Genomic DNA, 18,650 nt, shown 5'->3' with positions numbered 1-18,650 from the left:
AACCAATATTATGTATATTACAACGTTTTTATTAGCTCGTATTCTTGTTTGCCCGGTGGTTGTTTGTCCAGTAAAAATCTTGCAATCGATTTTTAACTAACTTCCCGACTAGCTAGACATTTGAAACTTTTAGAATATATCAGAACACGATGCCAATTCATTTTTTAATACTTTTAGCCATCTTTAAGCAGAACTGAATTCATTTTCAGAGTAATTCTGTTTTGTATGGAAAGTTATTTCAGAAAAATCCGTAAAAAGTAAGACTATTATTGGTTGCTAAGGGGGTGTCCTAGCAACTAAATTATTAATATATACCTACGTGCGTTACTATGGAAATCAAAATGAAATGTCAAAATGACATTTCAATTCTATATTTGTTTGTTTTTTTATTTAATTTATATCAAGTACAAGTTTTAGCATATTGAGCATAATAATTCAACAGAAAATTTAAAAACGTTGTATATAAAAAGTTCTTTTTATCTTGTAATTATTTTTGATGTCTTTTAAATTATGTAATAATTTCAATAACGGATACAAAACTACATTCTTAAATCTTATGTAGGTATTGGTCATGTAATAAAAGAATGGTTTAATTAACAATAAGTACATATTATTATGTAATACTTATCCAACACAATTTATAAAGATCAGGATCGGTTTCGTCCGCTCAATATTACCCTTCCGGATATTTAGTAAATTATGTGGAATACGAAAAATATATTGCTTTTAATTAAATTAATAAAATAAAATGTTTATCCACCAAGAATAATTATTATCGACAATTAGCGCCATTACTGTGAACGGTCTTATTTTTTAAACTCAGATAAGTCCAAGATTGGTGAAATTGAGTTATTACTTATTACCGTGTTGAAAAATTATCCGTTTTGGACATTTTAAAAAAATATATATATATTTAGTTAGGTACAATAAATGTTTTTACTTACAATATATTCAAGGCGCGAAACATTACTTGTAATTGGTATCTACATAATATATATAGTATCTTTATCATACAGACAATTTTTACAAAACTTACCCTTTATATTTTATTGGTTGACTTAATAAGAATATTGTTATTAGTATCAATAATTTGGAATTCGTCGGGTATAATATAATTAACACGTAATTATTATTAATGCATAAAATCAACACATATACATTGTATCATAACTATATATGTATACCTATACCTATAAAGTAGACACGCGCGTTAACATAATTTTACTCCCTACTTTAATTATAGTTTGTCAATTTATGGCTACGGCCGTATGTTGTAGCTTAACCACTAGGGAATGACAAAAGAAATGGCGTATTTCAAAAAAACACTACCTTATTCTTAGATCAATAGTTATTATAAAGCAATCATTATTCATAAGATGTTTATCACATTAGAATGGTCAAAGACATAGCTTATAATAAGTACATTTAGAATCATCTTCAAATGTGTTAATCTTGCCGATTTTTTGAATAATAAAATGCCTAATTCTTGTCAAATTTGGGATCACAGAGATTATCAGTATAATTTTTTATCGTGAATATTTTACATAAATTATCTCGTAATAAATTATACTAATGGTTTCATAAATGCGTTTAAAAATTAATAAATGTAAAAAATCTTAACACCACTGCACAGTTATGTACCGAAATATGACTATATTCTAAAACATTAGAGCGAGAGGTTTAAAAGAATACTATTTTATGTAACAAAAATACTTTATGCAGTCATCAAATGTTTAAAATAACTATAAAGGATAATAAGGCTTCAAAATTATATAAATAGATTATCTACAACGTTTAAGGAGTGTCCAGGATCATGGTTTGAAAATACAATAAAAACTCAATTTTGACCTTCGACGAGCATGCCCCCCTTAATAATATATAATTATTATCTTTATATTGTGCAGTTTCCATTCTTTTATACCATTGTATGTATGTATTTAAATAAAAATATATTTTAGAAATTAACAGAAAAGGCGCGAAATTAGAAAAATGCATCAAGAATACCAGTCGGTATGCCTCCTTACAGTCCTTACCTATATAATTTTAATTGCCCGGTGCCACCAAACTTTGGCTGGTAAGACTATACGACTGGGAAACCGGGTTCGATTGTATCCAACGATAAATAATACCGCGGACGTCTATAGGCGCGGTTTAAATTGAAATAAATTGATTACTTACAAAATTTATTAAACTTTTGTAATGGAGACTGTGAGGAACCCAACGAATCAAAAAATTTCAAATTACACATGTAAAAATAATTAATTATTTGATAATACACATTGATAATACACGTTGACGTATGAAAAATAAAAGAGTCCTCATATACCGTGCCCATACAAATCTGCGGCTGGACGAATCCACTAGTACAAATTTATATTATATTAGATAGTGATCTAATACAAAAACGTATGGGCTGTAAAAATATACGATATAACAATATGATTGTTTAAATCTTGATTCGTATTGTGACCAACTGGGTGAATGGCGATCTCAGTCATGGGCAACTGCTCCTGAGACATTATGAAAAATGATGTTTCACATCAAACGTAGGGTCCCGTGATACGCCCGATTAAGACTGGGTGTGATTTGGTGGGGCCAGTATTTCACTGTGATGTTCTGTTAAGGCCATGCATTAGTTGAGGCACGGTCTAAAAAGATCGTTGCTAGGCGATGTGCGGATTGCGGGTCGCGGGTGAAAATGACGCCTGTCAAACGAAATATTATTTCTCATATAAATCCAACATACGTCCATTTTATGTTCTGTTTATTATTCTATTAGTATCAATAATAATATATTCATTGACATGTTTGCTTTTTAAAGTAAATGGGTAAAGTTTTTAGTCATCTTTACACGATTTTAGAATTAATTGGCCCGTCGCCATCACGCAGCAAAGTGACGTGCGTCCGACTCCACGTTCTCTCAATGAATGCGAAGCAAGTACAAATTTTCGTCGCGCGTACAGTTGAACATTATTTGGCGTTTCACTGATGCGTCACCTTAATATTTGCGTGTTCGGATAAAATATTCAATGGGGTGATTTATTTTACAATGGACTGAATAGAGTTTATTATTTAAAACTTCAGATATTTTTTAGAAAGAATATACGTTTTTCTATATATTATGACTTGGTTTAGGCACGGTTTAATCAAATTTTAAAAGCCATCTGCAATTCACATTTTAAGTTAAGTAATTGAAAACAAATAGGTACGTATGACTGAAAAAGCGTGTATAATTTTTGTCGAATCTCCACAGCCTACCTTCACCCTTTGCCAAAGATATGTATAAGATTTTTTATTGATCCGGGAATCAAGTGACAATAGCCCTGCTGAAATTACTAACATTTCCAAATCCCCTGCGGCGACGAGATGCACACTTTGAGAACCTATGGTGTATTGTAGAATGTTCTCACTACTTGGAGCAGTGTTCGCTCGGTGTGACACTATGATAAATTGATTCTATTTTTTAATATATTAGTGTATAACCGAAGATAACACGTTATAAACCGCAAAGAAGGCGTGCATAATCAAAACGTTCAAAGTAAAATGTATGCAGCCTGACAAACAGGCATTAATTCCGCTTCGCTACGGGCGCGCGAGTCAACAAAACAAACACACCACATGTTATGATAACGTGATAACTCGATATCAATCTGTTGTCCCGTAGCGCGAGCAACATGTGGCGAAACCAGTACCGATCTGAATAATATTATTATTCGTTGACCAAGTCGAAAGACATTATTATATAAAATTACACAACATTAAATTAAAAATTAGTTATTTTTATTCAATGAATAATAATATGTATGATTTGAGAATAACTAATGAATAATAATATGTATGATTTGAGAATAACTACCTACAGTATTTACATAATGTAGGTACATAATATTATGCGACTTTAACACCCCATAATCAATGGCACCTGGATGGCAATGGTTGTGAATGCAAGCCCATTCCATGAGGTAGGTATTTCAAATTTCATATTAAATTGAATGTCGACTAATAACTGTGTACAGTAGAGTAGAAAAAAAGGGTGATAAGTCTTAAATAGGGCAAATTAAAAAGTTATGAGCCCAAAGCCTGAATAAAAACGAATCGTACTTAAGTGCGAGTGAGTAAGCATTCGGCACGCTCATATTCTCTGCAATATGCGTTAAAGTAAGATAGAATGTCTACGGCTGAATTAAATATGTTTTGATCACGTCGCCGGTAAATTTCATTCAAAAACTGCGAGCACGTATTGCTGAAATTTATTGTCTTTTGTGTTAAATATGTTTTGTTTAAATTTGATAGCCATACTGAGAAGCAACATTATGGTATAACGTTTCATAATTAAGTTAATATGTAATAATAGAATTGAGGTACCTACTACTGTGCTTTATATCCAAGACGCTTCATATAGCTTAACAATGCACACTCTCTTTATACTACATAATATTACCAACGCCGATGAATAACTAACTGTATATATGGATAAATAATATACTTATATTATATGTAGCATTACAACATTTTACCACGAGGCCAAATGACAGTAGTGTAGTAATAGAAGTGAAACAATCACAAACACCCAGGCTTTGAAAAAATGACATAAATATACTGTGACCTCAACGGGATCGAACCCACAGCTCCCGGATGAAAGTCCTACGCACTGGACTACGAGTCCACGGCGAGGGTATCGTGAAGACCGATGTCCCTGACGCGATGCTACAAATCGACGTACGCGCTGCATGTTGATGTGGTACAATGCGCAGGACACAGTGTGCTGGACCTATGGAAACAGCGGAACCTTGTGCTTGCCTAATGCTCCGAGACCATAGAGACCATATTGAAATAAGTAAGAATTTAGGCTGAAATACCTGTAGGTACGCATTCTTATAAGCCATTCAGATTTGTTAAAAAGCTTTAAATTGGCACATCATATCTCTAATAATGACATCACGATCGTGAATCGAATTTTATATGAGGACAAAACATTCATTATAACTATGTAAGTATTAATTGAAATTGTATTCGTAGATATTTTACTTACCCCTTGATCGCCAGGAAGGAACTGTATTTTTGGCGTGGTTCCAATTTTTCCCTGAAAAAAAATAAAGAAAATAATTAAATTTCCGCATACATATTATTTCTTAGATCACTAGTAAAATACCTTTAGATACATGAAAATGTCGCCTTAGTTACTACAGTAGTACGGTGGCTAGTATGTGACCAGCAAATGCACAGTAACACTGCGTGATAGTGCGTGATTAAAATTTAATAATGAACAAACCAACCGGTGTCTATACTAGGGAATCCAATACCGGGATCCCGGACAATTTTCGATACCTATGAATCCCGGGATTAGTAAACATAATCCTGAAACCTCTGGGATTGATATTTTTAAAATCACAATCAATAATATGTGTAAAAAATTATGTTAGTTAATTGTATGTACCTGCACATGTCACGGGGGGAATCGCCGGATGCTACGGATAATAAATAACCGTTTTTTGTTGTCATACGCAATCATACGAACATCAGAAAAATAATAAATTCGTTCATTTAACCAGCTAGACGCCACTGACGTTCTGGCACGCGAACGACGTCTAACCGCCAGTGCCACGGTTCGATTATTTATTAGTCACATAATCACCATAAACTAAAGATTGACAGCTATTGTTGAGAATATAAACATAATGTGCAATATGTACATACCTGAAATCGGTAACAGACGGATTATATTTCTAATAAAATATTACATGTAGTGAAACTTAGCAATTTATAACCTTTTTATTAGTAGGGCCAATTTATCTACATTTTATTGTCGCGAGTAATGCCATTTTCATTATTGGGAACTGACTTACTATCTCGATCTCGAGTGTGGAATAATCGGAGATAAACAATCACGTGTTAATGAATATGTTATTTTCAATGGTTGCGTCTGTCTCATCATTCACATGAAAGTTTGTCACATAAATATAATAAGCATTCAATATTTGTCTTGGTTGTATGGCGTTCCTCATTACGGAAATGCGATTAGCTCCACTGGAGGGGATTGTTAGTTGAAAGTTTTAACACGTGGACCTTGTTCGAGAATTGTAATGAATTCATGATTTTCCACTAGTCAAAGGATTGAAGTAACGAGACACCACATACGCGAATAAAATATTGTGGGCAACGAAGAAATATACCATAGTAAGTTCATATATGCAATGCATTTGCATTCACGTGATTCACGTATCGAATGTCATCAAAATAATTTATGAATGACAATAAAATTGCTAGTTGCGCCTGACAATTGAATCATGCACAATTAAGGCGATGTCAAATTCGAAGAGAATTTTCTATTTGCGGAAAACTTCGTATGATCCTATTATAGATAACTGAGTCGTATAATAAATACATCACAACACAAAATATGCTGTTTATAAAGCCGATAAATCCTCTCTTTCGAATGCAAAATTTAATTCAGAATTCTGATCTAGAGACTTTCGGTAAAAGTTGTTAGCCTCCCGCGATGAAATGACACGCACACACTGAAACTATCAGCCACACGAACGCATGCACACATAGAGAGCGAGACAGACAGATCATTGCCACACATAGCGCGAGGTTTTCTGCGGTACCTACTGTTTCGCTGACCTTTTTCAATCCGTCCGAGCCTTTCTCTTCCAAAACTCGTTGTCACACAGCATATCTATTTATCTATCTGTCTATCTACAGCGCTATGTCAGTGTAAACCCGACCGAGACAATACCAGAAATTTATATTGTGACTCGAAAAATCGTGGCGCCAGTTTTGAATATTGAGATTAAATTAATCAACATATTGCGTTGAGGTTGTGTCTTGTGATAAGCACTTGAAATATTTTTCGCACGCCCAAAACAACAGTGCAAGTGTAGATACAAATACACAATCCAAATATATAGACAAATCTGGATTTCAGCGTAGATCATAGATTAAATAAAAACACATAGATATTGTATTTCACTCGTCGGTAGGAAATCTGATCCCGAGCCAAAATTTTCATCTCGGGATTACAATTTGACGATCCCGGGAGTAGTTGCGGAATTGGCGTTTGGTCTGGCAAGTACACATATTGTTTTTCAATTTGTGTGTGAGTCAGGGTATGGACCTAATAGGTTGAGCAAGTGACTGACATCCATTTCTCGTAAAAAACAAAGTCTGTTAATACAAACCTCTACTCTGTGGAGACCCACACGATCATATTAGGATCGGACATGGTCGAAAAAAAAAATATTTTGTTTACTTCACTATACAAATAGCGTTGATAAAATCGGTCAAAAATGTCTAGTATAATTTATACTATTTAAGACAATTATTTAATGTTCATATTGTGTACGTTCAATCTTTGAAATACATATATTTAATGGAGTAAATTATATTGTAATACTTAAGTATAGATAATAATGTGAAAGTATAAGTTTTTTTTAAATTTATTTATTTAAAAAAAAGATAACATTCATTAAACTCGGTGTAGAAACAACTGCCTGCCTGGACGTCCGTGGCACTGGCGGTTAGACGCCGTTCGCGTGCCAGAACGTCATTGGCGTCTAGCTGGTTAAATTAACGAATTTCTGAGATCAATTAATGAGACAATATGTTCTCAAATGCCCTATTTGGACGATAATATGTGTGTTTTGCATATGACAAATTCTGGTAAAGCCTGTGAAACAATCCACAAATAGAGTAGATAATATACGTTTTATAACTTTGCACATTTTACTACACTGATAGGCCTCTTTGCCTAATTACTACGCATAAAATTAGTTCAATTGATATTCACTAGTATTAATATATGTAGAAATAAGAAAATAAATAGATAATAGTACATGTAAAAACAATATTTTTAGAATATACGTATTACATAATTTTTCATCCTAGAGCCGGAGTGCAATGTTATGAAGAAGCAACTCTACAATCAATATTCGAGTAGAATAAAAAAAATCAAATAAAAAGGGATTCTGTCCATCACTTACACATGAAAATACGCGCGCATTAAAATAGTGACATATTTCTGACAGGTTTTTACGAGCGTACCTACGTTATAAATTCTGTTAAATCAATATAATATACCAAGTTACTTTGACCATTTCAGAGGGTGGCTGTTGTGCATTTGAAAAGTGGAGAGAAGCCCTTTTGCTATCAACCTGCTCAATTGACCGGGCACGCATATTTTGTATTAAGTCTAAGTATACATTTTTGTCAGATATTCTCCCTGAAATTCAATATTTATTTATACCACACGATTTTGCGCGATATATTATGTACTAATTAATATATATATATATATATTATAAAATAATATTACATAGAATTCAATATGGCCCAAGGTCAATATTAAAAAACAATATGGGCTCAGCAGACGACGGAACAATAAAGATATCTTAATGTGACCCAAACTTCACCTCAAACATGATAAGACGATATCGCTGATTGGCCGGCTGAGGACAGAGGTGTCGTCATAGACGGCCAATTGCAATCAGCGATAAACTCAGTGTGTTTTTTTTTTTCAAAAAAAGTAAAACAACTCATTGCAAAGAAATTCAAGATAAAAACATGCATTGTCGTACAGAAAAAATAATAGGTGCATACGATGCATTTATTAAAAAAAAAAATAACGTCAAACTATAGAAATATGTATCGTTAATTAAATATATTATTTGAAATAATCATACTGCCATTTGACCGACCGGCTATAACAAGATGATGAATTAATTGAAAAAAGTATTATCATAATAATAATGTATGTAAATATAATTCATATGAATTGCTATAGTATTTCCCACAGGTCGCCATGGACCAATGTTTTGAAGCCGGGTTATGTTTATTATTATATTATGACGAGAGGTCATGAAACCCAAGTAACACAAAGCCTCCGTAATGTCTTCAAATATTACTAATATTGAACGCGCGTTTCGCTTGAGTGACAAATTTTAATTCATGATATTATAATACAGACGTCACTATTGAAAATAACATATTCTTTAACATGTGTCGAAGTTTATCCCATATTTCTACACTCTCGAGAATTAAACCTTGTTTCAGGCAGTCAGAAAGCAACTGACTTCTCATAGACAAAAGGGTGTGTTGTGCCATTTTTGGTATTCTGGACGTGTATTGTACTACATATTCTTCGATGTTTGATTATTATAGTGCATGTTCCCTATCCACACCTTATCACACTTCCCTTAGTGATTGGTAGACGGCCCGCCAAAGATCATTGCCTGGGGGCCTGTGTTCGAAGCATAATAATATACCTACGATATGAAAACTGCATTCATTTTCGAATGTAAGTCGAAAAATGGTTTTTTAATCAACCGGAAAAGGCTTAAAAAAAGAGTTCAGAGACATAGATAGTAAGGTTTGAATTGCGAATTGATTACACAAGATAGCGGGATCGCCAAAAAAACAGAAGCTAATGTACAACATACTAAATAAAAGGAAATGTGTGGTGACAATAAATCATATTTTTTCCGTGTTTTTCCTCAATAACAAAAAAATCATCTAAAACAGGTAAAAAAAAATGGGTAATATTTCATTTTCGTTATCTCCAAGGCCACGATGAAAAATCCCGTAGTACCCGATCGAAAAATTGGTTGGGGATTGAAATCCCTATTCTAGTCCGAAAATCGTTACGAGAATAACTGTGTATAATTAACCAGCAATAAATTGAAACGCGGTGGCCGCGCGGCATAAGCGTTGGACTGTCACGCCGTGGGTCCCAGGTTCGAATCCTGGGTCTGGCAAGTACACATATTGTATTTCAATTTGCGTGAGTCAGGGTATGGACCCAATAGATTGAGCAAGTGGCTGACATCCATTTCTTCTCGTAAAAAACAAAATCTGTTTATACAAACCTCTACTCTGTGGAGGTCCATATGATCCTATTAGGATCGGACATGGTCAAAAAAAAAAATGAAACGCAAGTTATAAGGACTTCAATCAGGGAACTCAGAAATAATGGGAACTGAAATACCTAACGGGTAAGAAGTAGCAGGTAACCGATCTCGAGTAAGGAATAAGCAGGGAACTTAAACAACGTGTCAAGAATAAGTCATACGTCGAATACTGACAACTGCTCTCGCTTTATGCATCGACGTTCATTTAATATTGGTGTATTACACACACACAATTGCACGTGCATAATGCATGTTTCATTTTCGTATGACACTCACGCATTCAAAACCCTGCATCAAAATGTAGTGTATTGAATATTGCCTATCGAAATTTTATTCTATTTATTATCCGTTCTGTGCTTCAATCAATCGACATGAATGCAGATACTCCGAGCCATAGTATAACTACAGCCTGAAGTACCTACTTATCTACGATTATAACATTAATGTACTATGATGTAAAAGCTGGATAAATAAAATTGTCTTTAACTGCATATTCTGTGTATAAGTCAGAGTATGGGCCTAATAAGTTGAGCAAGTGGTTGACATCCATTTCTTGTAAAACAAAATCAAAATCTATTAACACAAACTTCCACTCTGTGGAGGCCCATATGATCTTATTAGGATCGGACACGGTTATGTATAATAAGTATAAGTATTTAAGCAGTGGCAAGGAGTGGGCGTAGGCTGCAAGATTCGACATAAATAGTGCATACTAAACTTGGGTCAGTCATGCTACATAATTTGTTTTCATTGAACTAAGAACTAACAATATAATTGGCAGGATGGTGTGGTTAGTTTTTAAAATTCAATTAAACCCTGCCAAATCAAACAATAGTATAGGTATGCTATGGGCGATCCAACAAAAATAGTGCACACTTTTTCAGCCATATTTTTTATTTGTTTTCGTTGAATTAAGAATACATATGACAAATACTGTTGGTTAGTTTTTTAAAAATCGCTAATCGATTCAGCCCTGCCTAAACCAAACCATAATCAATAAAAATATTTTTCCATTAATAAAATATCTAAAATTATGTATTATTTAATGGCATAATTTACCTTTTTGCCTAATTAAACCTTTATACAGCAGTGGATCGAAATTCGAGAGAAACTGAGATAATAAGATAAATATATTATAATCTGTGTGTAAGTATCACATTCATTAGTGTTCCCTGATAAGTAATACAGCATACATTAGAATAAAAACAGTAAAGTTATATTATAAGTTATAAATATGTATGTGACAACAACACTTTGCATTGTAACGGGTGCCTAAGGAAAAGTCTTCAGATAAAAAAAAATGCTACAGTTATTATCAAGGGCCTCGGCTTTTATCAGTTAGGCTTATTTTTTATCTATGATCTTAATTTCTACTGAGTACATAAATATAAATGTCAGTACCGATTGACTACTGCTCTAAATATTACAGTGTGACCTACATACGAATGTGGATTGAGTAAATAGTGAAATTAATTCATATGTCTAATATTTCTGCTAAGCAATAAAAAAAAACTAACAGACATGTACCTGCAGCACAAGAAAGCTACAAAAATTAGCCAGCAGGCCGCAATTAAACCCCAATGAATAATAAGTCAAACACAATATATACAGATATCTGCTGATATTATGCTCATTCGTCTTTTTGCATGCATGAATACGCGACAATTACTACAAATAGTAAACGTTGTGTACAATGCAGGGACGGTCGGGAAATGGGGATATTATGCAGTGAAATGCGCGGGTGTCGATGTTTTGCCGATTACACCTCCCTTCCTTCCTTCGTGGATACCTTCTCCGACGGGCGTGCAACACCAGCGCATTTCCCCGCATGATATGGTTAGTGGAAAGATGTTATACTGATAACAGGTACCTAGTACTTAACCCACACACGTTAGTTCATTCAATTTGACATTTTACAGATATTGATAGAAAGAAAATGTAATGACTAACTTGGAGCCTAAATAAAAACTATAATAGAATGACTATTGTTCAAACACGCGCGTCAATATCATTTTACTCCCTACTTCAATTATAGTTTGTCAATTTATGGCTACGGCCGTATGTTGTAACTTAACCACTGGGGAATGACAAAAGAAATGGCGTATTTCAAAAAAACACTACCTTATTCTTAGGTTAATAATTATTATAAAGCAATCATTATTCGTAGGATGTTTATCACACTTGAATGGTCAAAGACATAGCTTATAATGAGTATCTTTAGAATTATCTTCAAATGTGTTAATCTTGCCGATCTTGTGAATAATAAAATGCCTAATTCTTGTAAAATTTGGGATCACAGAGATTATCAATAGGTATAATTTTTTATCGTAAATATTTTACTAAAATTATCTCGTCATTAATTATACTAATGGTTTTATAACTGCGTTTAAAAATTAACAAATGTAAAAAATCTTAACACCACTGCACATTCATGTACCGAAATATGATTATATTCTAAAACATTAGAGCGAGAGGTTTAAAAGAATACTATTTTATGTAATAAAAATACTTTATGCAGTCATCAAATATTTAAAATAAATATAAAGGATAATAAGGCTTCAAAATTATATAAATAGATTATCTACAACGTTTAAGGAATGTCCAGGATCATGGTTTGAAAATACAAAAAAACTCAATTTTGACCTACGACGAGCATGTCCCCCCCTTAACTATAATAATTTGAAATACCATTGCGATGTCAATCAAAAGAAACATTTTTTTTAAATATGACGTATTAACAATAATTTCACGTACTTGTGTCAAAACATTAGGTAAGTTAATAAAGAAATTATTTTTTGTATTAAATAAGTACGGCAGAAGCTTGCTCTCCTTGGGAGTTGTAGGTGTGGCAACAATTCCGTTAGTTCTTCGCATGCATACTATTTACAATAGATTAAAGATGACATATTATTGTGTTCATAATAGCTATAAAAAATGTATAAATATTTTTTCGTCTAGACTCAACGCAATACTAAAAGCCAATAATAATTACCGAGCTATAAATGTATGCCTACATCTTACTATTCCCCGCAATGAAGATTGTCTATTGCTTAAATTATCAAATTGTTTATGACCGATTATACACACTATACACGAATAGTTGTGTATATTATAAGTTAAGTATATGAACAATCAGCGATACAAAAATCAGAAAATTCGCCCACTGCATATCGTCGGTATTTTGTAAAAAGGGCGAATTAACCAAAATGCTACTTTACAGGAGGAGGATTTTTAACTTTTGACATTTATTTGTTTTTTACCTGTAGATGATTATAAATATCTAACAAGTTTATAATAAAGCTTAGAAATAATACTGTCATTATAATAGGTATTATTATATAATATTTTAAAAGGCCTAATATGTTACATTTGCTTTTTATTTCGTAATTTTAATTAATTTAATTTTAGTCAATTATCGTTTTTAAGTAATTTCCTTGGGAGATAAAAATTCGCCGTTTTTACAAAACAAAGCTAGTGGGGTACATATTGTATTTTCATTAAAATCTCGATTTCGCCAAAATGGTTGATTCGCCCTATTTACAAAACACGACGATATGTGTAAAAAATCGCTAATTTCACCTCGAACACCATTTGGCAAACGCTACTTTTGAGTCCCCGCCAAAGATCCTGGTCTGGGGGCCCGCTTCAGGATGTGGGAGCCAGTAGGCCTACACGAGGATGACTAATGAAATAAGATTCATTACCCGAAAGTCACAATCAAACATATTTTATAATATCGTAATAGATTTTTGGGTTTCCACCGCGTGTACTTCTTTCCTCGACGTTTTGGGCTCGTTGCAGAGGCCATTATCAAGAAATATAGCCATAAATACTTTAGTTAGATCGTCCAAAAATATAAAGTAGCAATCGAGCACAGCCATAAATTAATTTGCATTTACTTACAAGAGTAAAAAACGTGTGGATTAGAGATTAGTTTGCGGTTTCCGGCGTAAACATTAATATAGCATATATAAATATATCACCGGTCAACAAGGAATAGTGAATAATTACAAAACTCGTGAATGGTCAACATAAGTAAATTCTTTAGGAAGTAATTGACCTTTTGATAAAATTGAACCACGGTTAAGACTGGAGATAAACGACATGGACCTACAGTGAAGAGGTATCTATACTTTTTTAGGAGGATTGGTTTTAGGTTCCCTATTTCGACTCGTCATGTATTATGAGTACAGCCGTGGATATGCAGACCCGCCTTCTTCCATGACGCTTAAAAGGTGTCTGAAAGAAAAGAATTTACGAGCTCACTCTGCACGGGAGTGGGACTGATGTAACAACCATGCACCGTGGTGCTAAAAGACTGTTTTAACTAGCTTCAACGTCTGCCTCCATAGCCTGGATCAAAATACAAAGTATTACTAAAAACTGAGGAATTTTAGTAAGCCAACGGAAATTGGACAAATAATAGTCCACCGATCAAAAGAACACATTGCTATAAATCGACGAAACTTAAACATTTTCACTAATAACTACAGCGTAGTAATAATCGAGACTTGCTCTGCTCTACCTCGACCAACTGACGCGGCCCCACGCCCCTAACAGGCGTATACAGTGGCAAAGTGAACATTAGGCGCTTATAGTTTTGCTGTGTGTCCTAGGAGTAACTTCATATTATTATTATGTCCAGGCTTTGATAATAAGACAAATTCTCGCTCGCCAAAAAACGACCCAAAAATATATACATTTTCATTCGTAGAAACGAAATAGCCAACCGGTCCAACTGAGGATTAATAGATTTAAAAAGATCTTATTTTACAAACGATATAATATATTACGGGACATTACCAAATAATGTGATTGGCAAGTATTAATACTTAAAGAGATTGTAGCTTTTTAAGCTATCAGTGACATCGAATTAATGAACGGTGCAATATAACACATTGTACTAGACTTATTCAGCGTAACTTCGAAGCGAATAGGTGCACAAAGTAGGAAATTAATTAGTTACACTCAATAATAAAACCACAATATAATGTGTGCTGCCAATGCTAATGAACTTATTCTACACTTAATATTGTGGTATTTCGGCATAACACGGAAAGATGCCAATGGACCAGCATATCGCTCGGCGAATGGATAACCCAAAAAACACTAAAAAGTACAGGGCAGCGAAACACTGTGGATCGGAAAGTGGGAAGAACTTCATCCCTCAGTGAATCAACCCCGGCAGAATTCGGATGATAGGTAATAAAATTAACCGATAATTCTCTTTGTCTGACAGTTAATTAATACGATAACTCCAAGATACAAGCGTTGTAGAGTTGTAGTTTTAACCTGCAGTAGAGGGTGGAGGTAGGCTGTTAAGATCCGCCACAAACAGTGCACATTAAGCTCCATCAGTCATACGTATATGTTTTTATTGAACTAAGACTACAATTTACAGATGGTATTGGTTACTTTTTAAAAATCAATTAAACCCTGCCTAAACCAAACCATAATAGTTTTAGGTAAGCTTTTGGCGATCAGCCAAAATTGTGCACACTTTTTCATTAATACTTATTTGTTTTCGTTGGATTAAGAATACAATATATTACACATATTGTTGGTTCATTTTTTTAAATTCATTAAGCCCTGCCTAAACCAAACTATAATAGATAAAAATAGTATTCTATCTATAAAATATTCAAAGTTATTTATGATTTAATTGCATAATTTTAGATAGTTTATAGATGGACGAGTATTTTTTGACTATCATCTATTATGGCTTGGTATTCACTGGGTTTAATTGAATTTTAAAAACTAACTAACACCGTCTGTAAATTATAGTCTTATTTCAATGAAAACATATAAGGACGTATGACAGACAATTAGTGTGGACTATTTATGGCTGATTTTAAAAGCATATCTCTACCTTCGCTACTGTTAGTCTGTAACCTAAAGATGTACAACGAATGATGATTGATTCGCGTACATATTCAGCTGCATTCGTAATGTAGGGGGTGAACAAACTGCTTCCGATTAAAACGTACAGGCAAGCAATTAATTGGTGTGAATCCGCCCGCATAGTGACGGCAAAAATCCATTATTAGAGTCAGTCATGTGTAAAAAAAAAAGAATCGAATTTTTCAGACATTCCTTAATTATTATAATAATGAGAATAATGCGAATTACAATTCTTTTGTGAAACAATTATACTGTTTGTTAGACATTTTGATTGCTGTCTCGGAGCACATCTTCATAATCATTCGGTTAGAAAGTAAAATTATCAAATACAAAAAAAGCCATGTATTGATTTTTACAATTAAAAATTTTAATGCCAGATATTTATTTAATAACCTCAATTAAATATATAAAAAAATACACATACGTAAGTATGTTATAAGTAAGAAATTGTAGAAGTAATGGAATAATTTTAAAATAAGCCCAACAGTATAATATTGTATACTAAAAAGATAGAAGAGTTAAGCCTAATAAAGAGGGAGCAAATGGAACACATCATCTTGGAATACGGTTGATGTTAGTATGCTTTGATCGGTAGCTATAAAAGGTTTAAATTAGCTGTGTTCGCAGCACTGAATAGGTAGGTACATTATCTGTAAACAATAATAAAAAAGTGACAACTTGCTGTCAATATTCCTGTCATTTTCAATTTTTCGTATACATCTAAAATAATTATTGCAAAGCCAGAACCTGGCGGAGGAAGGAAGCCCTTCTTCAAAATCTGAGAGACTAGCTTGAGCTCGACTCTCCATCCCTGTGCAAAGCAGCGCACATAGTGAATATCAATGGGAAACATCGCAAACGTCTACGGAAACTGCGTATTAAGAAGATATTTTGTAACGAGACAGAATCGAAATAAAGATTTAGAACTGCCAATTCATGGTGGAAAGATACACACCAATTATATAATATATATAACGGTTTCAAGAGCGCATTCTCAACTAAACTCCAAGCTTAGAATCCATATCCTGATCATTTAACGGGGAATAAACAAGTGTTACATACATACTTGTCCTGTGAATTATACACATTAAAGTGTAATAGCTACTTCTTCCACATACAATAATAATTAGGATCGGTTTCGATGGGACATTATCAACTGAACGATAATCGGGTCGAGAATCCACGACCTGACCATTATATGTAATTAAATTACGTGGAATATAATATTATGTTACATGTTATTTTGTTTTAATTCAATAACTAAGTAAGTAGGTATAATATTATTTTTTAAATAGTTATTTCGTTGTTGCCTATTAAGGCCTTTACGCAATTTATTATGACAATGAGTCAAATCTCGTCAAAATTTCATACTTATAAAATAATATGAAAGAAGCAAACATTTTTTCACAAAACGAGCCCTATCTCTTTTTCTCGAAGACCACGCTGGCAAAACGTTAAATTGAAGAGGGTGTAGAACATTTTTTCACTATTAGAAAACAGAATTGAATACATTCTAAAACCTACCGCCGATTTTACGCACACCTGGTCCAGGCAGGTGCAAGCCCACTTGAATAATGTACTAACTGACTTTCTTGTCAAGATATGTTCCAAAGCAGTGGTGCATAACCCTCCATGCCATTTATTGCACTGACTAGATGAAATATGCGAAAAATGTTCATGCATATAATCATAGACCGCGATCCCGGGTTTGGCAAAATTCAGATGTTCAATTTTTTCAATACATATATCATAGCATGGGCCCAGAGCATGGGCCAAATCCTGCCAGTGGCCAACTTTGATTTCTCGTTACCAAGCCTCTTGGTGTGATGGACAAGATCCATACTGCCTAGGTTTACAGTGAAATAATATGGTAAAATTGTGTGTATACATTTTTTGTCAATTGTATTTTTATTGCAGTCGGTGCGCGGCGCATATATCGATGAATATGCATCAAATAGAGACTTCTTCAACCTAGCCGTTTTTGACATTGTAGGTATACCTCTTGGGCACCACTTAATGACTGGATTAGTACAGCGATTGACTCTTATTCGTGCTAGGTACGTGTCCAGCACATTTATTTTAATGATTTTAAGCAAACAGTATCACATCGCATACCTACCCAATAGTATACGTAAAAACATTGAATCCAACTTCAAGATGTTCGTTGTCAGCATACATTTTGTGATCTCACCAGCGCTGACACTGGGGTTCATCCATTAAATATCTACCTATGTAATTTTACCTGAGTATCTATTACAAATAAAAATTAGCTGTAGTGATAAAAAAAGTTTGCGCATCACGCTTCGAAAGCCAAACAAAAAAAATCGTTCAATGAATTTTAACCTAAGCACAAGCAGTTCGCATTTCTGACACGACCAGGTATTTATTTATTCCTAGCGTACGTTACCCGTCCACAGGTAAAAACGCAAACCGTTAAAAGCTTCACGCGGTGAATTAACACGCCGCTTCGAGTTGTTGCATAATGCATGCGGGGGAGGGAGATGCACGACGCGCGTGTGCGGCTTGCATCGGAACGCGTCTCGGTCAGCTGTGAGGCGGCTCGCTGGAGCGTAGCCGGGGAGCAACTATCGAATATGGCGAGCAGATGGTTGACGCAGGAAGGAGGCGACTGCGAGCCAAGTGCGATGCGTTTTTGTGAATCGGTGTCACATTTCTTATCAATGGCATAGCAAACAAGTATTTTTTTCCCGTAAAAAACGACTTCTATGCCTACTAAATGTTTGCATAATAATATGACTATTTTATGGAAGAAACCGTGTATTTGTGAATTAGGCACACGATAATAATTATATAATATGAAGTAATAGATAAATTTTATATCAA

At 33.9% G+C, this 18,650-nt stretch overlaps 1 protein-coding gene across 1 annotated transcript in view; it reads right to left on the bottom strand.

The window, feature by feature from the left end:
* Su(Tpl) (Suppressor of Triplolethal) overlaps window positions 1-18,650 on the bottom strand; it is a 292,305-nt gene that overhangs the window by 253,025 nt on the left and 20,630 nt on the right. Inside the window, exon 2 of the mRNA XM_085945997.1 lies at window positions 5,033-5,083. Coding sequence (XP_085802123.1) covers window positions 5,033-5,083 — 51 coding nt within the window. The remainder of the gene's footprint in view (window positions 1-5,032; window positions 5,084-18,650) is intronic.

The sequence above is a fragment of the Rhyacophila brunnea genome, unplaced genomic scaffold (genome assembly GCF_057557595.1).
Source record: "Rhyacophila brunnea isolate RB1 unplaced genomic scaffold, BYU_Rbru_1.0 scaffold_19, whole genome shotgun sequence".
NCBI lineage: Eukaryota > Metazoa > Arthropoda > Insecta > Trichoptera > Rhyacophilidae > Rhyacophila > Rhyacophila brunnea.
Note: the sequence above shows the minus strand (reverse complement) of the source record. Positions and strands in the feature narration are given on the sequence as shown.